Source organism: Myxocyprinus asiaticus, chromosome 32 (genome assembly GCF_019703515.2).
Source record: "Myxocyprinus asiaticus isolate MX2 ecotype Aquarium Trade chromosome 32, UBuf_Myxa_2, whole genome shotgun sequence".
Classification (NCBI taxonomy): domain Eukaryota; kingdom Metazoa; phylum Chordata; class Actinopteri; order Cypriniformes; family Catostomidae; genus Myxocyprinus; species Myxocyprinus asiaticus.
The window spans coordinates 10,916,401-10,943,415 of record NC_059375.1 but is presented as its reverse complement, the minus strand read 5'-3'; the positions used below and the strand labels follow the sequence as shown (position 1 = coordinate 10,943,415).

The following is a 27,015-nucleotide window of genomic DNA, read 5'->3' as shown; positions in this document are numbered from 1 at the left end:
GATCATCTTGTGTTCTTCAACTGACCTTTTGAACACAGGAGTTAACATGACCAATGTCACAATTTGCTTATTTGATTAGTGAGTCAAAAAGTAGTGTCACTATGAATTCATATGTGCATACTGTATGCATAACTGCTTGCATTGACAGCTGAAGGGTGTGCGACAATGAACAAGGAGCAAACGAGTAATTATTTTGATTTCGTTGAGCAGAAAAACAACTTTTTTTATGTGAAAAGTGTTTTAGAAAGTAACTTAAATGTAAAATAATTAGTAATGTGATTACTTTTTGATGAAGTATTCAGTAAAGTAATCTGACCACAATTTTAGAGAAGTAAGTAGTAATTTGTTGTGGATTACTTTCCCAACATTGAGTACAAATAAATAATATATAAATATACACAGTATACAGCAATTCTTATTAAAGGGATATTTCACCCCAAAATAAAAAATCTCCTATCATTTATTCACCCTCATGCCATCCCAGATGTGTATGAATTTTTCTGCTGAACACCAATGAAGATTTTTAGAAGAATATCTCAGCTCTGTAGGTCCTCACATTACTAGTGAATTGGCTCCAAAACTTTGAAGCTCAAAAAAGCATATACATTTAGCATAAAAATAAACCATACGACTCCAGTGGTTTAATATATGTCTTCTTAAGCGAAGCAAACACTTTGTGTGAGAATCAGATCAATATTTCAATACTTTTTTTACTTAAAATCTCCACTTTCACTTTCAGACTGTGAAATTGAAAGTGGAAATTTATAGTAAAAAAGGACTTAAATATGAATCTGTTTCTCACCCAAACCTATTATATCGCTTCTAAAGACATGGATTAAACCACTGAAGTAGTATGGATTACATTTATGCTGCCTTTATGCAATTTTTGGAGCTTGAAAGTTCTGGTCACCATTCACTTGCAATGTATGGACCTACAGAACAGAAAAAAATTCTAATAAAAATTGTTGTTTGTTTTCAGCAGAAGAAATAAAGTCATACACATCTGGGATGAGGGTGAGTAATGATGAGAGAATTTTCATTTTTGGGTGAACTATCCCTTGAACAGATATTGGACTAAAAGCGCCCTTTCAAGATAGGTTTGGGATCATTATTTGGTCCTTAGATACCAATAGTAAAACTGTAATATTGTAAATATTGTAAGTCTGTAAAGCAGCTTTTAAGCCTTTAAAACTATATATAATTCATAGCCAGTTAGACGATGCTCAGACAACTGTAATGAAATGCACACAACTGGAAAGCAGAGTCGATTTTCTGCACTGTTGAGAATCTTTTTATCTTCTCCTCTGCTGGATCTCTAGAGCAGAATTATCTGAAGCCTCCCTTATCCACTGGCAATGCCATCATTTTCCTCTACTCTTCATCTCCTCCCACTCTCTCAGTCTGTTTTTCACAGTTTGTGAGCATTTCAATACTCCTTGTGTATGTCTGGTGGATACTTACTTTTGTTGCTGAGTGGATTTTGGTCATAAACCAGAAGCCTACCGTCTATGTGAACACATCACATTCTTTTGTGCTGGAATTCATGAATACTGACAGTTCATGCAATAGTGGAATAGTCTCACTAAAACAATGACAATTGATTATTTATGCTCACGTCATACACAAAAATATTTTTTTATTAACATTCATTACTTTATTAATGGAAGGCTGGACATACAGAGGGGTATCAAACAATGTAGATTAAGTTGATTCCCAGCTTTCATTTGTGCAGGACACCAGTTTTTAATCAAAATTGAATGGCTTTTTGTGGCATTTAGTTAATGCCTGTTAGCTTTGAAGCCATCTACATGTTAGTCTGTCCTGCAAAGGCAAAATGCAGTAACTACATAATTTGTCAAAATTATTGTTAGAGTTAATGACCGAAATCAGGTCTCTTGGACTACGATCTGTCCTGTGACAAAAATTTTGAGGCCATTTTTCTCAGTTTCACTTTTGGTGTAGTTACAGTGTTTTGCTTTTGTAAGCAGTAGTGTGCTCCTTAAAGTTGACAAAAACGAACTTTTAGTTGTTTAAGTCATGCACTTAAATAAGGAGGCCCTTAGAGGACAGGAGGATTTTCTTTTTTTTTTCTATAATAGTTTTGAGTTCTCTTGCAATACGTTTTGAATTTTCTTGCAATAGCTTTATCCATCCCTTATGGAAATTAACCATGGTTTTACTACAGTAAATATAGTTGAACTATGGTATTCTTTCTGTAGTAAAACCATAGTAACCAAAACATTTACCATGTTTTTACTACAGTAATTATAGTTCAACTTGTAATAGTTGCGTTAGCCTACATGTACCATGGTTTTTAAAACCATGATTCTTATCACAAAAATGATTACTACAATCATCGTCAGAATGATTATGATTTTTATTACCATTGTTTTTCCTGTATTATTACTATGGGTTTACTATGAATATCATGGTTAAAATAAGGTTATTTTAGTAAAAACCAAGGTTAATTTTCATAAGAGATGTATAAAGCTATTGTGCGGGAACGCAACATTTTGTTAGAGGGAACACAAACTATTGCGAGGGAAAGAAAAACCTTTTGTAATAGAACACAAAACTATTTCAAAAAATAAATTCCATCCCTGTCCTCTAAGGGGCTCTCATTGTAAAAAATGATTTTGCCTTAAAAGAGTTAGAGTTAGAATAACTGGCCTGGATCCACATGTCAGAAGTTTACACACACTTAGGTTGAAGTCATTAAAAGTAATTTTTTTAACCACTCCACAGATTTCATATTTGCAAACTATAGTTTTGGCAAGTTGTTTAGGACATCTACTTTGTGCATGACATGAGTACTTTTTCCAACAATTGTTTACAGACAGATTGTTTCACTTTTAATTGACTGTATCACAATTCCAGTGGGTCAGAAGTTTACATACACTAAGTTAACTGTGCCTTTAAGTAGCTTGGAAAATTCCCAAAAAATGATGTCAAACCTTTAGGCAATTAGCTTCTGATAGGCTAATTGGCTAACTGGAGTCAATTGGAGGTGTACCTGTGGATGTATTTTAAGACCTACTTTCAAACTCAGTTCCTGTTTGCTTGACATCATGGGAAAATCAAAAGAAATCAGCCAAGACCTCAGAAAAAAAAATTGTGTACCTCCACAAGTCTAGTTCATCTTTTGAGTCTGGCAGTTTCCAAATACCTGAAGGTACCACGTTCATCTGTACAAACAATAGCACGCAAGTATAAACACCATGGGACCATGCAGCCTTCATACCTCTCAGGAAGGAGACGCATTCTGTCTCCCAGAGATTAACGTAGTTTGGTGTGAAAAGTGTGAATCAATCCCTGAACAACAGCAAAGGACCTTCTGATGATGCTGGAGGAAACAGGTAGACAAGTATCTATATCCACAGTTAAAGGATTCCTATATCGACATAACCTGAAAGGCTGCTCAGCAAGGAAGAAGCCACTGCTCCAAAACTGCCATGAAAAAGCCAGACTACAGTTTGCAAGTGCACATGGAGACAAAGATCTTACTTTTTGGAGAAATGTCCTATGCTCTGATGAAACAAAAATGGAGCTGTTTGGCCAAAATGCCCATTGTTATGTTTGGAGGAAAAAGGGTGAGGCTTGCAAGCTGAAGAACACCATCCCAACTGTGAAGCATGGGGGTGGCAGCATCATGTTGTGGGGTGCTTCGCTGCAGGAGGGACAGGTGCACTTCACAAAATAGATGGCATCATGAGGAAGGAAAATGATGTGGACATATTGAAGCAACATCTCAAGACATCAGCCAGGAAGTTAAAGCTCAGTCGCAAATGAGTCTTCCAAATGGACAATGACCCCAATCATACCTCCAAGGTTTTGGCAAAATGGCTTAAAGACAACAAAGTCAAGGTATTGGAGTGGCCATCACAAAGCCCTGACCTCAATCCGATAGAAAATTTGTGGGCAGAATTGAAAAAGCGTGTGCGAGCAAGGAGGCCTACAAACCTGACTAAGTTACACCAGTTCTGTCTGGAGGAATGGGACAAAATTCCAGCAACTTAATGTGAGAAGCTTGTGGAAGGCTACCCAAAAAGTTTGACCCAAGTTAAACAATTTAAAGGTAATGCTACCAAGTACTAACAAAGTGTATGTAAACTTCTGACCCACTGGAAATGTGATGAATGAAATAAAAGCTGAAATAAATCATTCTCTCTACTATTATTCCGACACTTCACATTCTTAAAATAAGTAGAGATCCTAACTGACTTAAGAAGGTTTCCTACAATTAAATGTCAGGAACTGTGAAAAACTATATATATATATTTGGCTAAGTTGTATGAAAACTTCTGAATTCAACTGTAACTCAATTATCCAAGTTTTTTTTTTTTTTTTTTTTTTTTTGGCAAAAAACAAAAAAACAAATTCAGCTGAAATAAAATATATATATATATATATATATATAAGTCAAGAGATTACTACACACATCATGCTCACATATTTAGATTCCCAGTATGCACCTCGGAATGAATCAATTATGCAAATTGAGGTGTTACTGCCTTTTAAATTTTGTACTGTTTGCTGCTTTTATTTATGCTGTTGGTTGTTGTGTTTGTCACGTTCAGTTATTTGTCATGTAGCAATAATTCAAAGCTCATCTTTTTACTCACTGATGTGCTTGATGATTGTCACCATTATTGTGATTTGTGTGTAAAGTGTTGAGGGCCATGCATTTCACAGTGATAATATTAAATATGAATATTATAGAGGCACTGGTCACTGATCTTCAACTGACCATTAACCATTAAATGGTTCAATGGGATAGCCTTAACTACTTCAATGGTCATCAATAATATTAAATGATAATATAAGTAATTGTATTTCATATCTAATTTGAATTGAATTAGAATAAAGTTGATCAAGCCAAGAAAGTAAAGAAAGATAATAAGCTAATTTAACAAGTTAAAAATGCATTTCTTGGAAGTCAAATTTATGTTGTTTAAACAAGTTGACAGTGACACAACTTAAAATTTTAACCCTCCAATGGTATTCAAAAATGGCACTTTCCTTTGGTACTTGCAGTCATTTTTGACCGGAAGGTTTAGATGTGTAATCCTTTTTTTATTTTTATTTTTTTATGAAAATGATACCATTTTTTATTCCCTGAAGTAAGAATAATAAAATTATGCATTCCTTTTGAGATTTTATTCTATTTTGATCTTATTTTCATGTTAATTTCTAGATTTGACCATAAATATGCATTTACAAATAAGCACATAAAAAAATAAATAAATAAATAAATAAATCAGAAGCAACAGTTCTGTAAGTTGAAACATGAAGAAAATATGAGAATGTGACATGAATTGGAGGCAGATTGCTGCCATCAGGTGAACAAAATAAAAATAACATTAATTGAAAAACATGTCATGCCAGTAACAGCCGAGTAGATGGCTGTAGCCACCTACTGTGTAGTCTGATGGCTTGTTGTAACCTAATTTTATATTTTATCACAAGATATTCATTTGTATATATATATATATATGAGAGAGATAGAGAGAGAGAGAGAGAGAGAGAGAGAGAGACATCATCAAACTATTATTTGTCAAAGTTAAGCATTTTAACATTTATTTTAAGTGTCAGTTTTTGCAGTTTATGTCATTATGCTTGCAATCAAACCTGACCATGGTGTAACAAAGAGAGGAGACAGAATAAGCATTTTCTGCCTATAAATTATTTCAAACATAAAAATGTAAATGCATAATAATGTCAAGAAAATGAACATCAAGAAACAGCAAAATTCTGAAAATTCAATTAGAGTATAAAACAGAGTATCAAAGTAAACATTTTGCAATTTTAAACTTTCTGTAGAAAACATTTATTTTGCAAAAGTGTGTGTGTGTGTGTGAGTGTGTCAGATTGCTGTCATCAGCTGGAAAACAACAGATGACTTGTAGCACCAACCATGACCAAAAGATGCCCTGGTTCTCTCTGTGTGTGCTCTGCATTGTGAGTGTGTTATCGTCTCATCCCTTCATTTCTGAGTGTGTATGTTTAGCATTGTGGATGATTTATTTGACAAATGTAAAAAAAAAAAAAAGGTTCTGTGTTATTGTCTCACCAGTTCATGTTTGTGTGTGTGTGTGTGTGTGTAGGTATGTATGTTCTGCACTGAGAATGTTTTAGAGTCTTACCCTGTAATTTCTATCTGGTTTTTTATGCATTGTGGCTGATTTATTGATTGTATTTGACAGATAAAAAATCTGTTTTTTCCCATTCATTTTTAACTGTTGGTCAATTTTGACCACGAATACCAAAGGTGTAGCTTATTTTTTACGACCACTTAGAATCCGAATCAAGCCCAATTTTTTTTTATGTTCAGATGGCAAATGGAGGAAAAGTCACCAAGTCTTGTACTGCTCAGATAATGGAAACAATTTTTATTACATTTTTCAAATGTATTTTGGTCAGAAAAGACTGAATACCATAGGAGGGTTAAGGAAGCATGAACATTTAATTTTAACCCTAACCCTAAGTTGAAATAATAATAATAATAATAATATTAATTTTATATATATATATATATCTTATTTGTTTTACTTAAAAGCTCCAAATCAGCCAACAAATCAGGGCTAATGGCTGTGACATACACTTAAGACTGTTGACTATAAAAAAATTAATAAAAAAAAAATAAAAATAAAACTTTGAGATGTCCTGCCCAAACCTCCTGTTTTCATAAATATGCCATTAAGAAAACTGTGTTTTTCAAGCCATTTCATGTCTGCTTTAAATGTGATTAGAAACACCATGCATAGACTGAGTTACATCATTTTTTATTAAAATAATTTATTTTTTAATCTCTGTGTGTGAAACTGGAGAGGTGGTTGCAATTTATTTTAATTCATTGTTTGGCTGTTGTCGCAAGTTATAATGGTGTTAGCAATCATACATCTATTGCATCAGTAATTGTATTGCAGCCACAGACTTAATGCTCCCCACTGAATATTTTCAAGCACAAATATTTTAGAAAGGCTACAGTTATATGTCTTTTGTCCTTTAATGGGCTAGTGCATAACACTGACCTTTAAAAACAAATGCTACAACACCTGACATTTCTTTTAACATGCATGTTACAGACATAGGGAAAACAACCATCAGCCCTGTCTTCACATTGTTCTCCCTACTCTGAGGCCCCTGTGAAGTTTTGCGGAATGTATCCGTCTTGCTTCCCACCAAAAGAGCATATTTTCTCCTTTTAAGGCAAACGCTTAGTGTTGTACTCCATGTCTGGGCAAACATAAATCTTTGTTAAACAAAAGAGCAGAGAGTGGGTTAAGAAGAACTGTAAAAAGTGTGCTGGGAGAGAAGGACTGTTAGGTAGATGGCAACACATACCGCAAGTGTGCCAACCTGCACTATCTGCCAGCCCCTCAGAAGTTATTCAGCGTGGCTCAACAAAGCCATGCTCCATCTGGCTCAAAATCATGTCTGAATTTCACAGAGTGGCCTGCCAGGACACCATAATGATGCCTCAAATATCAAAGACTCTGATTAAATTGAGGATCCTGATGCGAGGTGGCATTTTCTGCCCCTTCAGAGCGTTGCTGTTGCTGGCCTCTGAAGACTTTGAAATCTGTCCACCACCTGCGGCCATGTACTCAAAAAGAAAGTTTGGCACTAGGCTGTGATGGCCTCTTAGATGAATGATCTTTTAATGAATGAGAGGAAACAGGGTTTGACAATGATCATGGGCTAATGATCTACGAGTGTGCCATCTAAGTGTGAAGGTAGCTTTGAGAGGAGCTTGTTTTTAGCATTTTACGATAGTTGCTTGTCAGATTGTACAATATGACCCTGGTGAGATCTTGCATAAAAGCGATGGCAGACTGTGTGACATCTTTTTTGTCAGACTGTACAATATACATCTTTGGACTTTGATCACGCTTGTCATTGTTGACTGGGCAATCAATCGTGTATCATTCTGACATTCTCATTGACACACAAAATTGAAATGGTATCAAAACAAAAATAGAAGTCAGAGTTCTGAAGTCACAGTTGAGCTAAATTGGGAATTTGTGAACTGCTGTTTTTTCCACCATAAACATATATAAAATAAAGTGCTGTACTCTTTTTGGTTCTTTATTGGATGGCCGTCATAATAGCAGTCATACCCAAAATTTGTGGACAATGTCCGAACATTGTCGGAGGCTAAAGGCCTATTTAAACCAAATCCAAAACGAATTTGCAAGACGAATTGCCGAAAGGTGTATTCACACCAAGAGCCTGAATTACAAAAGGTTTGCATGTATAAAAACATATGCAAACTTGATAGGATGAGCAAAAAAGGTCAGAGCTGATCTTTGCAATTTTAACGTATGTTTCCCTAAATGAATATGCAATTTAGAGGAGTGCCTCCAACTTACGCAAAATAAAAGAGCGCCGTTGATGCAAATGGATTGAATTGTACCCGCAAAGTGATTTATCAATGTGTTGAATTCCTCCATTCCGTAATCGTTCTGAAACATTCAAGAGAAGAGTGTCATACACAGGGTGTCTCATCAACCGCTCTTAAAACGTATTACTCAATAACAGGGATTATAGTATATGATGATTTCATATAATTGTATAAATAAATATAAACCTAGTATAAAAATGTGTAATGAATTCCCTATCCTACAATATATCAAGTAACACAAATAAAATGGTATTAAGTAAGACATGTAAGAGAGCGTGGGTACATTTGGTACCATTACCCCTCTCAAAATCCTCCTTTTGGAGATTATGTAAAAATATTTGCACGTGTAGTTATTTGCATGAGCAAATAGTACCCATTATTTTGGATCTAAGTAAATCAAGGCCTAACAACGAGATGATTTTTTCTCGTTCTGTATGAAAGGCAAATTCCCTCCCAAACAATAGGTGACACTTGACGAAAGCTATTTTATTCCAGTATGCTTTATGAATCTCATAAGTTTCTCCATTTTAACTCCACGTGTCACGTCCTCCACTGCACAACACACAAATCAGTGTACTAAAATGGTCGCAAATGCGACTAAAAATAATTAATTGTGACAGTGATTAAAAGTCTAGTCGCCATTGTCGAGAGTCGGGAACACTTGTGTGCATTCATATAAAAGTCCCTGTTCATATGTGGTTTTGTCAGATATCATCTTGTGAGTTACTGAAACAGACCGGGGTGTGGTCTGCCCACTCATTTGTTTAAAGTTAGAGCCCTGGCAGACATTCTCAATCTCTTGTGAAGTGTTGATCCATTATGTCCTCAAGCCAGTTAACAGAGCATCACCAGACAAAACATTCCTTTCTATTTAATCTGCTAACGACAGCAGCATTTTTTTTTAATTGTTCCACTTCTACTGACATATTCACTTGTTGTAGTCAGAATGTAAGCATTTGAACTCAAATCTCACGCAACTCGTCTGCAGTCATACCAGAGTAATCCATCTGAAAAGATTCGTCAAGTACCTCCCTCTGTCTTATAATTGAAGTCTTCCATTATTATGAAAAAATCTTTTTGAGGAAATCGGTCTTCGAAAAGACATAATTCGTCAAATAGGTGTCATTTAGAAATTCAGCCTATTATTATGAAAAACAACTTTGGGGGAAAAGTATTTTTTTTTTATTTTATTTCTTTTAATGAAAAAAACAAAAACAAAAGGTTTAGGGCACTTTCAGACCTGTAGACCACTTACTTTGTTCCGAAAAGGAGACTAAATTGTTGCATTTTCTTCTTGGTTCGGTTCGTGTCAATAAAAATCACTTGTGAGCAAGCTGTCCCCTTATTGGTCCCCATGTTTGTTTGCTGTTCCAGGATTAAGCTCATCCATTGATATACCGGTTAAAATTATATGACTGTAAAAAATGTCAACCATTACAAATTTGAGAGAATTTTCAAGCGTCGCCAGTTGGAGGTTGTGCTCCAAATACAAATGATCAGTCACTGGATGGATCACAGATGGATATGAGTTGTAAAGTTTCCGTCATGGTTATTTTTATCTGTCATTAGTTGCTTTTGCATTATTTCTCCATTAAAACGTGCCTGTCCTCACAGATCTCTCTCTCTCCCTCTCTCACACGTACACGCACACACACAAACAGCAGAGTAAAGCTGCGTAAAAATGATTTTCATTTGTCAAAAAGTTGCTAACGCCATCCTACCTGTGTTCTGCCGCTATCCAAAGGAGAGAAACGATCATAATAAAATTACCTTAGGACTTATAAAACAGCTCCTATTTTAAACTTGCAATTATACACCGTTCAGCCACAACATTAAAACCACCTGCCTAATATTGTGTAGGTCCCCATCGTGTACATCAACAACAGTGTTCTCGCCTAGGGTGCCAAAATGGTCAGAAACGGCGCTGTTGTTACACTTACTGTGTTACGGCGCAAGACCCATACTACCTCATGTGCTGGATCCCCTGCACTACCCCTGCCGTTTAATCTAGCGATGTTACGACTCGATTCCTCTGCCATGCATTCTGTCTGAAGTGTACAGTATATGTTATAGTGGTCTTGTAGCCTCTGTGTATGGGCCGTCCCATCACAGTAAGGAAAGTCTAAGAACATTTTTAACACTTTATACATATAGATTTTTTAATATGTCAGATTAATCGTTTATCAGTTTTATTTCTTTTTTATTTCTAAATGTTTCATTTCAGGAGCCAATGGCACCGTAGTCATTTTTTTAAGCTGGAGCCCTGCAAATGTGAATGAAACATTAATAAAAATGTTAGTTTTTGTGGAATTTACCAAATAATTCCTTGTGATCAGATAACCAAGGCAAGAGCAGCTCAACATCCATCTTCGTTGGCAGTTTCTAGTTGTTCTTCTTTAGGGGTTTAATGTTAGTTTGCTAACTAACTGTTAGTTTGCTAACTAACATGTGGGATTTTGTGGCTGCAGTTGCTCAGGACTTTGGATTGACAAAGGACCATTTGTCGGACCTAGTGTGAAAATTAACTTTCACTGTTGTCAATTTTACTCAATCCTCCCATGTTTATATATATATATATATATATATATATATATATATATATATATATATATATATATATATATATAAAAAACATATAACCAAGGGACCTTAAATTAACGAGTTTATTCAACTAAAATCCAACCATGTGTGTTGGGACAACATATATATATATATATATATATATATAATTATTAATTTTTTTTTGGTTAACTGTAACTGGGCAGAGGATTTCTAGTTCCCCGTACACTTTGCTGAATATTTTGAGTATTCAACATATTGCTTTATCGATTGAGCAATTGCTGTGCCTACCATAGCATAGTGACCAAGTTGCACTTAGTAATGCTTCCCACCAACATGTGTTTAGCATGCTAACATTTCCTGTCACTAGCTAGCAAATCACTAAATAATTTTCATTTAAGTTATTTTGACATGTTAAATTTTGTTGGGTCTACTTTATTACTTAAAGCTCCCTCTACTTGAAGTATTTTATGTTGCATGGTCATTTTAATTTAAGAAAATTAATTTTAAACAAGTATAACCACTGTCCATGACTGAATCAAGTTCTGCCAAAGAGTTATTTTTTTAATATGAATCCACTGTTCCTATTCAAATGCTTGTTCGTAATGAACATTTACACAGAAAATTCAGGTTTTCTGTGGAAAAATATGCAATATTTGGCCTTAAAATATGCTAAGGCAATTAATCAGTCGTCTGTGTCACACTAAGAGATCAAAGACTGCTTTTTCCTATGATAACAAAACATCTTTTACAAATCCTGAAATTAAATTAAAAATTGTAGTACCATGCTTGTTGAGCTACAGGAACACAAAAGCATTATTTGGATTTAGTTACATTTATTTGGTAATATCTTGCTGTAAATCAAATTTTGTCTGAAACAGTATGTTGGCTTTAGGCCACATGGACCATTTCTGGTAAATTAGCCTTTGGGAACAGAGGAGCTAAATTTAGGCATACAAGTTGCAATCTTGCATGAGAACATAGTCACCCTAAAAGTTACCCACAGTCTTTATTCATGTTAGTCTGATTGTGAATGTGGGCCTGGGCTCTGATTGTGATCTGCTACGTGGGCTGCGTGTAAATGATTTACGGATTAGCGATTTGCCATTCAAATATGTCATGATACGAATCATCTGACATAGTACTGTGTGGGACATGGAGAACAGGGTATGATAGAGTGAAACATACTTTTAAGTCAGCATTTAATCAAAATTGACCCCATTTACCTTCTTAATACACATTCCCGGTTTTGTTGTAAACAGTTCATTGGGAGACATTATTTCAATGTTAACTTTAAAAGTAGAATAGAGTAGGTAATTTAAGGCACAGTTATGCTACTTTAGCAATCGTATTGTAATTGAATACCAAAATAATATCTCTGTGTCTCAGTAAACATAAGGACTGTAAGCTTATGATACAGCGAGATGCTGAATTCATACCCCCGTCCTCTGTCTTTTTTCTACTGCTCATTATTGTTGGTCAGTGGCTGACCGTGTGTGCTTAGAAATAATAGATTGTGTGTATGCAATCTCTTCATCAAGTGTGACAAGTGGAATTATTTGTCTTTAATCCCCCATTCAGCGTCAGTCAGAAGGAACAACTGAGGCCATATTTCTCTAGGCAATTGTACGATCAGGGTGTTAGAAAACACTACATGAAATTAGTTTATAATCCTATAAATGTTCTATTAGTCTCAATCTCTTGTTCCCATTGGAATTAATATGCATGCAAATGATTGCTTTGACGACATCGGCTGCTGCAGTTATGAGCATGAATTGAACGGTTATCAGTAGTGACCACTCAAGAATCTTATCAGCCATTTGAAATGATGAACAGTCACAGGGTTGGGAGGGTGACTTTTAAAATGTATTCAACTACAGATTACAGAATACATGCTGTAAAATGTAATTTGTAACATAATCCGTTAGATTACTCGAGGTCAGTAATGTAATCGAAATACTTTTGAATACTTCTTTAGCACTGTTAGATTTTTTTACTTGTTTTGACTATAAAAACTCTGTCAGTACAGTAAGACAAAATATACATGTTAAAATACATTCTCTGAAAAAAGCCTAAATATTTTATTAATTATGGCTTCTAAAACAATGTAAAAAAAAAATTATATCAATTAAAACAATTGATCTTGTTTTATGGATTTTTAGATATTTTTTCAGGAAAAATACAATAAAAAAACAAATACTCATAAAAATGTTTAAAATTATATATATGTTCACATCAACCATCAGAATGGGGGAAAACATTTTATCTCAGTGGTTTAGACCGTGGCATGATTGTTGGTGCCAGACAGGCTGGTTTGAGTATTTCTGTAACTGCTGTTCTTCTGGGATTTTCATGCACAACAGTCTCTGTGTAAAGAGAATGCTGTGAAAAACAAAAAACATCCAGCAACCGACAGTTCTGTGGGCGAAAACAGCTTGATAATGACAGAGGTCAGAGGAGAATGGCCAAACTGGTCCAAGCTGACAGGATGGTGACAGTAACCCAAATAAACACGCGTTACAACAGTACTATGCAGAAAAGCATTTCTGAACGTACAACACGTCGAACATTAAGGCAGATGAGCTACAGCTGCAGAAGACCCCTCCAGGTACCACTACTGTCAGCATAGATTAGATTGCACTGCTGCCACACGATTGGCTGATTAGATAATCGCATGGATGATTGTTGGTGCCAGATGGGCTGGTTTGAGTATTTCTGTAATTGTAACTGTAACTCACACACAACAGTCTCTAGGATTTACTCAGAATGGTGCCAAAAACAAAACAAAAAAACATCCTGTGAGGGGCAGTTCTGCGGATGGAAAAGCCTTGTTGATGAGAGAGGTCAACGGAGAATGGCCAGACTGGTTTGAGCTGACAGAAAGGCTACAGTAACTCAGATAACCCCTTTATACAATTGTAGTGAGCAGAATAGCATCTCAGAATGCACAACATGTCAAAACTTGAGGCGAATGGGCTACAACAGTAGAAGACCATGTCGGGTACAATTTGATTTTATTGTAGATAAAGTTGTCTCAAGATTCAGTGTGTTACATTTACTGGAAAGTCCGATTTATGTACAAAAAACTGCCATTGATTATCGCTCTGGTGCCCACATGAATGATGAATCAGAAGACACTGTGGTGATTGTTAATGTCATCAGTCCAGGCAGATCCACAGATCTTGAGGTCTTATCACTGGCCCATGGGATATTAGTACCCAGCAGGAGTGCGTGAGTGCTAGTAACGCAGTGTTGGAACCCAACGTGGTCTTCTGCTTTTGTAGCCCATCCGCCTCAAGTTTCGAACACGTTGTGCATTCTGAGATGCTATTCTGCTCACTACAATTGTACAGAGGGGTTGTCTGAGTTACCGTAGCCTTTCTGCTAGCTCGAACCAGTCTGGTCATTCTCTGTTGACCTCTCTCATCAACAAGGCATTTTCGTCCACAGAACGTCCGCTCACTGGTTGAATTTTGTTTTTCGCACCATTCTCTATACACTCTAGAGACTGTTGTGCAGAGATCAGCAGTTACAGAAATCCTCAAACCAGCCCGTCTGGCACCAACAATCATACCATGGTCGAAATCACTGATATCACATTTTTCCCCATTCTGATGGTTGATGTGAACATTAACTGAAGCTCTTGACCCGTATCTGCATGATTTTATATACTGCACTGCTGCCACATGATTGGCTGATTAGATAATCGCATGGATGATTGTTGGTGCCAGATGGGCTGGTTTGAGTATTTCTGTAACTGCTACTCTCCTGGGATTTTCACACACAACAGTCTCTAGAATTTACTCAGAATGATGCCAAAAACAAAAACAAAGTTCTGCGGATGGAAACGCCTTGTTGATGAGAGAGGTCAATGGAAAATAGCCAGACTGGTTCGAACTGACAAAGTCTATGGTAACTCAGATAACCATTCTGTACAATTGTGGTGAGAAGAATAGCATCTCAGAATGCGGGTTGGCGCTGTTTTGCCGGCACAAGGGGGATCTATACAATATTAGGCAGGTGGTTTTATTGTTGTGGCTGATCGGTGTATATATACAAATATACACTCACCGACCACTTTATTAGGTACACCTACATATTCATGCGATTATCTAATCAGCCAATCATGTGGCAGCAGTGCAATCCATAAAATCATGCAGATAAGGCTCAGGACCTTTAGTTAATGTTCACATCAACCGTAAGAATGGGGAAAAAATTGTATCTCAGTGATTTCGACTGCGGCATGATTTTTGGCGCCAGACAGGCTGGTTTGAGTATTTCTGTAACTGCTGATCTCCTGGGATTTTCATGCACAATAGTCTCTAGAGTTTACTCAGAATGGTGCAAAAAACATACAGTTAGTGGCAGTTCTGCAGATGGAAAAGCCTTGTTGATGAGAGAGGTCAACGGAGAATGGCCAGACTGGTTCGAGCTGACAGAAAGGCTACAGTAACTCAGATAACCCCATTATACAATTGTAGTGAGCAGAATAGCATCTCAGGATTCACAACATGTCAAACCTTGAGGCAAATGGGCTACAACAGTAGAAGACCACGTTGGGTACAATTTGTTTTATTGTAGATAAAGCTGTCTCAAGATTCAATGTGTTACATTTATTGGGAGGTCAAATTTATGTACAAAAAACTGCCATTGTTTATCGCTCTGGTGCCCACATGAATGATGAATCAGAAGAAACTGTAGTGATTGTTAATGTCATCAGTCCAGGCAGATCCTCAGATCTTGAGGTCTTATCAGTGGCCCATGGGATATTAGTACCCAGCAGGAGTGTGTGAGTGCTAGTAACGCAGTGTATCTGAGCAGTCATCTACCACTCCATGTCTCCTTGGGGCTCCAGTACTCGCGAGCACAGATGGTCCATTTGTAGCCATCATATCTGCCATGCTGCCATTTCTAATTGAAGGAGAAAAGTGGTCCAATTTTCCCTAAGCAGACCCTTTGAGCCATCGGTGCCATAAAAATTAATGAAACATTATACAACAGTTAGTTACGGTCCTTTAATCTGATTGGCCATGTGAATGATATTTAGTATAACAGCACTGGAGCATTTCACTGTTTGTATCACTCAGCTTGTCTGTGTGTTTTTTATTTTTTATTTTTTATTTTTTTATTTTAGATGCAATATTGCCATCCCCACAGCAGGCTTCTCACATTGCTAACTGATTAGCCTCCTAGCATATTATATTCTACACCAGTGGTTCCCAACCCTGTTCCTGGAGGCCCCCCAACATTGTGCATTTTGTATATCTTTCTTTTCTGACACACCGAATCCAGGTCTTGGAGTCTCTACTAACGAGCTGATGAGTTGAATCAGGTGTGTTTGATTAGGGAGATATCCAAAATGTGTAGTGTTGGGGGGCCTCCAGAAACAGGGTTGGGAAACACTGTTCTAAACAATCTGTTACGTTTAAATAACAGCAAACCTTTCTAGAAGGTTTTTTGATCATGGTTAACGGCTACCCCTTGGGGTGCAAGGGGGTAGATTTGACATAAGTTTGACAATGCTGTATAATTAAATTTAACAGTTGCATTAAAAAAAAAAAAAAAAGATTTCTGAAAGGGAACTTGTAATGCAGTAGCAATAGCAAGGCCATCTGAAATGCATTGTCAAATGGATTGTGGCATTTTCAATGAATGTGAGTCATCATGTAGAGCTACAGTCCACTCCATTAGAAGGTGGTCATCCATTGACAGAGATATTGATTGCATTCAGAAAAACCAAGGTATGGGGGATTCTCTCAGATTATAAAAAATGCTTATTTCTAAGATTTACACTTTTCTGTGAGTAATCTCACATGCTGTGGTGTTGAATGGAGGTGTCTGGAATCTAGAGAAAAAAAACCAAAAAACAAATATTTATGACTCAAGTCACTAGCACCATTTTGGCAGTTCTGTGAAATTGAAGTTCCAGATCTGTCAGAGGAACCCCACAGTTCATTCTCAATCTCATGTTCCCCTTGAAATAATAAAGTGTGCATGCAAATGATTACTTGGACGACAAGCATATCCATTGCTGACAGTTATGAGTAACAATTAAACAGCAGTGTTGGGCGATAGAGCCAAAAATATTATCACGATATTTAATTTAATATCGTTCGATATTGATATTTATCACAATATACATTTCATACTATTAATGGGGAAGGAAATGCCTACCACATGTTTGTTAGACCTCAAGAATAAATGTAAGCATACGGATGCTTGACTCCAATGAAAGACTTTCTTCTGATGCTCCACACTCCAGCTCAGTGGGTGGCGGTAATGCACCATAAGCTGGATTGCCAACCGCCAATAAACGTCACAAGAAGAAATACTTTCTTGCCTGTGTCAAAACATTTGTGGAAGTGATGGATCATTAAAAAAAAATAAAAAAATAATAATAATTTTTTTAACTAAATACAACCCCAATTCTGACAGTATGAAAAATGCTAATAAAAACAAAAAGGAGTGATTTGTAAATTATATTCACCCTTTGTTTATTGGAGAAAAATAACCTTTGGAGTTGGGAGTACCCTTCTGGCTAAACAACATGAATATATTGCCAATATTAGTTATTTATGTGCAGTGCAAGTCATGGTTTTAAATTTGTAAATTAAGTAAGTGTTAGGGGCCAATGTTTAAACAAAAATATTTTGTATTAACTGTAAGATTAATGACTAATGTCTTTGAAGTTCATCCTGGATTAACTGCAGAAGTTCATATAGAAGCATTGTCATTTCGGTGAGGTTTGGTGGGGTCCATCCTAAGTCCAAGGTTCAGGCAGCGGCATATGAAGTATCCCATGTCTTACAGTTGGAGTTGGCATCAGTTCATCCTCTGAAGTCAAAAAAAAATTAAGTGACGTCTGGCTGGCACCGGTTGTAATTTGTCATCATCTTTCAGCGACACGTAGCAGTGGAGTCCGACACCAAGCAGGAACGGAGCTGGATCTGGTTGGCTCTGGTAACCTCGGGATACGAATCCCAAGGTTGAGACATGGAAACAAAAACAAAAAATAATAATAATATTAGCGTAGATGCCATTCAATTTTATGCAGAGTTATAGATCATGATGGATTTTTCTGGTTCCGGCAGACCTAACTAAAGCAGCCTAATAGTTGAAGGATAAATTAGGTGTATGCCTGGCTAAATAGATGAGTCTTTAGTCTAAACTTAAACTGAGTGTGTCTGTATCCCAAACAGTGTTAGGGAGACTATTCCATAGTGTAGGAGCCAAATATGAAAAGGATCTTCCTCCTCTTGTGGAATTTGATATTCTTGGAATTATTAACAAGCCAGAATTTTGTGATCGTAATGAACCTGACGGAATATAGCATGTCAGAAGGTCACTTAAGTACTGTGGAGCTAGACCATTCAAAGCTTTGTATGTAGTTAACAGAATTTTAAAATTAATACGAAATTTAACAGGTAGCCAATGTAATGACGATAGAATGGGGCTAATATGATCATATTTCTTGGTTGTAGTCAGCACTCTGGCAGCTGCATTTTGAACCAATTGAGGTTTATTTATTTAACTTGCTGGACATCCTCCCAGTAATGCATTACAGTAATCTAGTCTTGAGGTCATGAACGCATGAATTCATCGGCATCGGCAACAGAGAGCACGTGCCGTAATTTAGCAATATTTCTCAGGTGGAAGAATGCTGTTCTACAAACACTGGAAATTTGATTTTCAAAGGACAGATTGGTATAAAATATAACACCTAAGTTCTTTGCTGTAGAAGATGACGTAACAGTACATTCATTGAGAGTCAAATTATATTTTAGCTGCTTATTTTTAGAGGTTTTTGGTCCAATCATTAGTACCTCTATTTTTTCAGAATTCAGTAGAAGGACATTTCTGGCCATCCAATCTTTGATTTCATTGATACACTCTGCTAATTTGGAGAATTGTGAATTTTCGTTGGGTTTAGAAGAAATATAAAGTTGGGTATCATCGGCATAACAGTAGAAACTTATTCCATGATTCCTGATAATATCTCCTATTATTATATCCCTGTGGCACTCCATACTTAACTTTTGTTTGAATTGACAATTCCTTGTTTACACATACAAAGTGGCAGTGGTCTGATAAATAGGACCTAAACCATGCTAAATGCAAGTCCACTAATGCCAACATAATTCTCCAGCCTATTCAAGAGAATGTTGTGTTCCGTCGTGTCGAAGGCAATTTAAGACTAATAGCAATTTGACGAGTTGAAATAACAAGGCAATGTGAAACAGGAGGTGTTAAACAGGTGAGGCAATCGTGTCATAGCATATAGGGAGTCTCCAAAAACAGCCTAGTCCTTCAAGAGCAAGGATCATTCGAGACTTGTCAATTTGCCAACAGATGCTTCAGCAAATAATCCAGCATTTTGAGAACAATGTTCCCCAAAGACAAATTGGAAGGATTTTGGGCATTTCACCCTCTACAGTGAACAATATAGTTAAAAGATTCAAGGAATCTGGTCAAATCTCAGTGCATAAAGGGCAAGACGAAAACCATTTCTGAATGTGCGTGATCTCTGATCCCTCAGATGTCACTGTCTTAAAAAACGGCATTCATCTGTAATGGATATCATAAACATGGGCTTGGGATAACATTAGTAAACCTTTGTTAGTCAACACCATTCGCCGCTGCATCCACAGATGCAAGTTAAGACTTTACTATGCAAAGCAGAAGCCATACATCAACACTGTCCAGAAGCGCTGCCGACTTCTCTGGGCTTGGTCTCATCTTAGATGGAAAGTAGAACAGTGGAACTGTGTTTTTTGGTCTGAATAGTCCACATTTCAAAAAGTTTTTGAAAAACAAAGATGTCGTGTTATCCGGGCCAAAGAGGAAAAGGGCCATCCAAGCTGTTATTAGCTTCAGGTCCAAAATCCAGTGTCTGTATGAGCCAGGGGTGTCAGTGCCCATGTCATAGGTAACTCGCACATCTGTGAGAACACCATGAATGCAGACAGATATGTAAAAATTTTGGAGCAACATATACTGCCATTCAACGCTGTCTTTTCCGGGGATGTCCCTGCATTTTCCAGCAGGACAACTTCAAACCACATATTGCCCAGATTTCAAGTACATGGCTGTGTAAGCAGAGAGTGCAGGTGACAGATTGGCCTGCCTGCAGTCCTGACGTGCCTCCAATTGAGAATGTGTGGTGCATTATGAAGCACACCTTACGGCAACAAAGACCCTGTACAATTGTGCAGCTAAAAACCTACATAATGGATGACTGGGGAAAAATTCCACTTTCTAAACTTAACAAACTTTTGTCTTCAGTGCCCATATGCTTAATAAGTGTTATTAGAAGAAATGGTGATGTTTCACAGTGGTAAACACTCGACTGTCCCAGCTTTTTTGGAGCGTGTTGCATCATCTGATTTGAAATTACTGTAAATTTAAAAACAAACAAACAATGAAATTCACAAGGAAAAACATCATATAATGTGTAGTTGTAGTGCTTTCAATATAGCAAAGGGTGAATATAATTTACAGATCACTCCTTTTTGTTTTTATTAGCATTTTTCATACTGTCCCAACTTTGGGGTTGGGGTTGTAGTACATATGGTGTTGATGTCGGAGTTGCTGTTGTTTTCAGTTGATTGCATTGTCAGTGCTGTCTTGTTCGGTACACAATGGCTAAGTTCAAAATGGCATACTGCACATACTACTCTTACTACTTCTGCCATGTCTGTCTATGGCAGAAATACTAAAAATAGTATGGTAGTATGCCATTCCAAACTCGGACAACAATATCATATTAGCCAGATAGCTAAGTGCTGGCTACCTTGCCTCATTACTGGTTTATATGACAACAGTGTTAGTAGCCGCTTGCCATCTAATACTTCTTAACTTGCTGATTTGATGACTGCTTTCAGTTTGTTTCAGTTAGTTGTGTGTATAACTTTGCCGGATGTTTTATGCGATGCACACCTGATCCGATCGTCTATGTCAGGGTATTCATTTAAAGTTCCAAGAGGTCCAGTCTCTAGATTTCCTTCCCAGCAAAGGTCCAGACAATAACTTACATGGTGTTAGTTGTCAGTATAGCTATGAAATGACATAAGGAATGCTCATTTTTTGAAATAGTAAATCTATTTTTTGTAAATTTCCAAGTTGGCAGTAATAGTACTTTGTAATGGGCAAGAATTAGGACATTGGGGCTTCAGAGACAAAGCCAAGTAGTTGGGTTTGGGGGATCTTGTACCAAAAAGATTTTTAAGCTGAATGACAACAGTCCAGTATTTGTGTTTTAATATTTTTAGATACTCAAGGGGCATAGGAGGCCTTGTGACTATTAAGGAAATATATTGTTTGGGGGTTCCGGGGTATTTCCTGAGCGATAATTTTGAAAATGTAAAAGTCTGAAAGGACCTTTTTTATATGTTCCTTAAACGAAAATCTACCAACAACAAACAATGTACAGCACAATAGTGACGCTTAAAAATACTGTTAGCTAAAGTTATGTAGGCATATAAATGGTCAGACTATCAAATAATGAGAACGTTCTCATGAGAACTCCACTATGCTACTATTTCTTTTTTCTCCCAATTTGGAATGCCCAATTCCCACTACTTAGAAGGTCCTCGTGGTGGCTCGGTTACTCACCTCAATCTGGGTGGCGGAGGACAAGACTCAGTTGCCTCCACTTCTGAGACCGTCAATCCGTGCATCTTATAACGTGGCTCGTTGTGCATGACACCGCGGAGACTCACAGCACGTGGAGGCTCATGCTAATCTCCGCAATCCACACACAACTCACCACGCGCCCCATTGAGAGCGAGAACCCCTAATCGTGACCACGAGAAGGTTACCCCATGTGACTCTACCCTCCCTAGCAACCCGGTCAATTTGGTTGCTTAGGAGACCTGGCTGGAGTCACACAGCATGCCCTGGATTCGAACTTGCAACTTGGGAAGGTTGTTTTTCCTTTCCATTTATGCGAGAGATGATCTTTGATTAATTTTCACAAAAATAATCTGTTTGTGAAAGGCTCAAAACATGCTGATTAATAAAGCTAATTTTAGACAGAAAAACACTTTATAGTTTAAAGGCGCCCTGGAAGCACATTGTTCTGTCACAAACCTGGTTTAGCTGAATGGTTGGATTCATTTCAGACACACTAAGTTGAATTCACTTCGCATCATTCTCGTTTTCTACAGTGTGTTTTACGAAAGACGCAAGTATCCATCTATATTGCTGCTCACTGTATTTCTCTGTTAAGGTCTACTGTCGTTAAAATAACTGCGTCTGCAACTCTGCACGTAGTGTGCAATAGGGAATAAATAAAGTGTGTTCTGTAAAAGAGAAAAGTATTCGAGGATACAGCGCTAAAAGGTCAGTACTATCGGCGCCTGAGCACTTGCGCTGTTTTGTTGCGCTGCAACGTTCTTTTGTCGCGCTGATCACTTGAAGTATAGAAACGGTGAGATGGGGCAGCAAATGTCAAGATGTCTCGTGGTCCGGATGGAACCAAGCCGAGGTCCGGACCTGGACCACGGTCCGCTATTTGGTGATCGCTGGCCTATTTAGAATATAAACTAGTTTTGAAAATGACTTTGGAATTTTTTCTCTCAATAAATATTGATTTTGTTTTATCGCTCAGCCCTATTTAACAGTTACCAGTAGTGATCTCTCAAGAATCCTATCAGCAATTTGAATAATCACACACACCATAAGGTGTATAGGTGTATATGTCAGATATTTTTAGATCAGTAGGTCACCCATCTTTGTAATTAGATCACACCCAACACTAGATATTTATGGTTATAAATACTGACAAATCAAGTCAAAAATGATGAATGAATGAATGAATTGAATATAGAATGTTTTAAATTGATTTTCAGCTCCATCTATTGAAGACATTATGATAAGAATAGCTTTCTTTTGTGTTAACAAAATGTTTTGTATATCCAAAATGTACTGTTTTAAATTCAGTAGCCATTTGTTTCTAGCTACTAATACCTACTTAAAACAAGGGAAATTAATGAAAAATAAATTTCTATCAAATTATCTGTAAGTAAATTCACATGCTGTTTTGTGGAATGGAGGTGTCTGGAGATCAAGAACAAGAGTGATTTGTAACTTGGGTGACTCAGTTCTGTGAAATTTAAGTTTTATCAGAGGAACCCCATAGTTCAATTAGTTTGATAAAGCATTCTCAGAAAAGGACTTCACTATCTCTTTTTGATTTTATCAAGGAATAATATCAGCAGTTCTTTAATTTAGTACATGTCATTCGCAGGTCTAAAGAACTCATCAAGGAGGCCATTCTTGACAATGACTTCATGAAGAACCTTGAGCTGTCTCAGATTCAGGAGATTGTAGACTGCATGTACCCTGTGGAGTATGATAAAGAAAGCTGCATAATCAAAGAAGGTGATGTGGGCTCTCTGGTCTATGTCATGGAAGGTATGTCATGTCTTTGTGTTTGGTGTTTTTGAAAAGAGGATGATTAGTTGAATTTTGTTTAATAGTCACACACTGTTACAAAGTAACCTTGCCATGTGCTTTACTTTACTACATTTTAATACCAGTTGATTTACAGGCAGTGTCCAACGTTTTGAAGCATCTGCCAATAATGGGTTAATTTAGAAAATTTACTGGCCCTAGATATTTCTTACCAGTCATGAAACTAGTTGCATTATAATATACTCTCTCTCACTCTCTCTCTCTCTCTCATATATATATAAAATGAACTGTTTTTTCCATGTTGCAATACTGTCTCTTCTCCCAGCCTAACATGCGACAACCATATGTAAGCCATTCGTAGATTGATTTAGTAAAAAATTGTAAATACTTTGGCTCTGATTGTAACTAATGGCGTAATTTTGGGTGAGACTATCACCAAATAGTTTACCCAAATATGAAGACTCTGTCATAATTTACGTATGACTTTCTTATGTATGTTGGGCCTCATGTATTCAGACAGAAGACAAAGGCAGGCCTAACACAGTCGTAAAAACATAACTCAAGCCCTCACCTTCTAAGTCGTAAATTTTACTGATAAAAATCGTGCCAAAATCAAACAAAGGGAGTCCAAAACAAACTACAAATCCATGAAGCCTTGCTCACTAAAGGATCGAACTCTCAACTCCTATTGGATGAGGCACACAACAGAATGTCCCTCAAACATGACATCATCAGGAGTTGAAATAATTCTGAAATGCTTCCAGAATTCACTTCCAGCGACTTTGTTCACCGAATATAAACGTAGCTTTTTTTGCTGCTCTCCGGTGCAACCTCGTGGCACAAGGAAGTAATGTCCGACTTGAAACTGTAGCCATACAATCTCCATCTCACTGGACGAGTTGAGATTACTCTGTGTTCAACCAAACACTCTAATGGATCCGAAGAAGACCGCCGAGCAATTCGCATCTTCATCCGTTTGCCTTCAGAAGTGAAGAGATTAAAGATTTCTCTTCCATCTTCAATCAAGTTGACATTTTTGAGTTCTCCGCCAGCCCGCCGAGAATCAACAGCCGTACTGCCCGCTGACAGAGCAAGGAAACGGCCTCCCGTCATCACCCGAGCCTCAAGGAACCGGGTCAAAGTTAAAGGATGGATGAAAACACATTCTACCTGTGTCCTCATGCGATACAAGTAAGAGGTTTACGTCTGGGCAGAGACAGAATATTATAGTGTGTTATTCTTGTGTTTCAAGGTTTTTGCTTGTACAGTTTAGGGACCGCCATGTCCGCTCATTATTAATACTCAGGGTATTAATTATCACAAATTTGTTTTGCTGTATTGTGGTCCAACCAAATTGGACTGTTGTGCAATTTCGCCATCGCGGGTGAGACAGCAACTGAGTTCATCCCTTAAAGAGTCAAATAACGCGGGACTGTTTACGAGCCGTCCACCGCGTCTCTGAGTGATAAACTGACAGCTGTTTTCTCTCCCACGATCGCGAAATCGGCTTTAGGGCTGTCACTTAATCATCTCTCTCTCTCTCTCTCTCTCTCTCTCTCTCTTACTAATCACACACACACACACACACACTGTCACACACACACACTTTATGTGTTATAGGATTATTTTGATTTCCATATCTAATCATATCGCTGTTTAGTTTGTAGTTGTAAGTCAGAAGTTTATTGACTGCATTGTATTAATTATTAATTGATATTACTGCATAAATAAACTTTGTTTATATTACAAATAGAAGTGTTTTGGTTTGTTTTGCATACGCCTGTGTCATGCTGACGGGATGTCAGTGCTCAGATTCAAACCTTCATTCATTGTTTTTTTTTTCCCGAAAATCGATATTCTTCGGATGTTGATTTTCCTAAGAAAACAATCTAATATTGAGACTGTTTTACTATTCGGTTATTAGTCCCTGATTTCAGGGTGGTGTCTCGTCAATGTTAATACTTATTAATATTCTATTGATTTTTGATAATTGATAATTATCTTTGATGATTGAATTTGAATGATCATTAAGCTTTATTAATTTTAATTAATGTTTCATCGATGTTAACAATTACGATTATCTTTGATAACTGTTGATTTAAAGGATTTAAAAAGCTAACATTGATTCTCATCAAAGTTCTATTGATTTTAATAATTAATAACTATCTTTGATAATTATTAATTATTGCTAATAACCAAACTTGCTCCTAAACGTAGCGCAATACATTTACTGGAGCCCCATATGAGGTTTTAATGAGTTAGATCCAATTAATTGATTTAAATGTTGATTAATAACTACAGAAATAATTATTAATTATTTCTGATAGTAACACTGATCTAAACAACCAGTAAAGCTCTACATGTAAAGCACAAAAACAGATGTTTTAATGAATATTCTGGTCTGTCGACTAAATACAGTGGCAGTTGATAGCGGCTCACTTTAAGGCTTAAAAAAGGACCCAAAAGTATCATAAAAGTGGTCCATGTGACTCCTGCGTCACATTCCAAGTCTTCATAAGGCATATGATTTTAGATTTTGGTGAGAAAACCCGAAATGTAAGTCATTTCTCAATGAAAATCTTTACATCAGGTTACAGGTTTTCATGGAAATTTTATTATATTATTTTTCTCACCAAAGCCATAAATCATATGTAGTGGTTGACTGATATTCAAGACACCATCCCCCAACTCTGAAGGGATTCAGCAACTGGCTGATGATTTGAATGTGTTTTACTGTAGATTTGAAAAGCCTAGTCCCACACCCACTCTGATCTTCACTTCACACAAATATCAACACCTCCTGCAACCACCCTCCTCCCCCCTCCTGCTACTCAACCTGCACTTAGGATCTGTGAAGAGAATGTGTGCTGGTCTTCCAGAAACAGGAGACAAGGAAAGCATATGGCCCAGACAGTGTTTCACCCACTTGTCTAAAATCATGTGCTGACCAGCTGGCTCCCATCTTCACACAGATCTTCAACAGATCACTGGAGCAGTGTGAAGTTCCCTGCTGCTTCAAATGCTCCAATATCATCCCTGTCCCAAAGAAGCCCAAGATCAAAAGACTTAATGACTACAGACCCATCGCTCTGGCATCTGTGGTCATTAAGTCATTTGAGAGACTGGTGTTGGCCCACCTGAAGGACATCACTGGACCCTTTCTGGATCCCCTTCAAGTTGCTTATAGAGCAAACAGGTCTGTGGATGATGCAGTCAACATGGGATTGCATCATATCCTGCAACGTGTGGACAGACCAGGGACATATGCAAGGATCCTTTTTGTGGACTTCAGTTCAGCTTTCAACACCATCATCCCAGCTGTCCTATGGAATAAATGAACCCAGCTCTCTGTTCCCATGTCTATCTGCCAGTGGATCACCAGCTTTCTGATGGACAGGCAGCAGCTAGTGAGACTGGGGAAATTCACTTCCAGCGCATGTACGATCAGCACTGGTGCCCCCCAGGGATGTGTACTCTCCCCACTTTTCTTCTCCCTGTATACCAACGACTGCACCGCCAAGGACAGTCGTTGGTATTCAGACGACACTACTGTCATCGGCCTCATCCAAGATGACGATGAGTCTGCATTCAGAATGGAGGTTGAACGGCTGGATCACTGGTGCAGTTATAACAACCTG

General features: G+C 37.3%; 1 protein-coding gene across 2 annotated transcripts in view; it reads left to right on the top strand.

Annotated features, from left to right (window-relative positions):
- The window catches only part of LOC127422882 (cGMP-dependent protein kinase 1-like), a 381,301-nt gene that overhangs the window by 19,765 nt on the left and 334,521 nt on the right, over positions 1-27,015 (top strand). For both annotated transcript variants that reach the window (XM_051666688.1, XM_051666686.1), the window contains exon 2: positions 23,211-23,377. In XM_051666688.1, the coding sequence (XP_051522648.1) occupies positions 23,211-23,377 (167 nt within the window). The remainder of the gene's footprint in view (positions 1-23,210; positions 23,378-27,015) is intronic.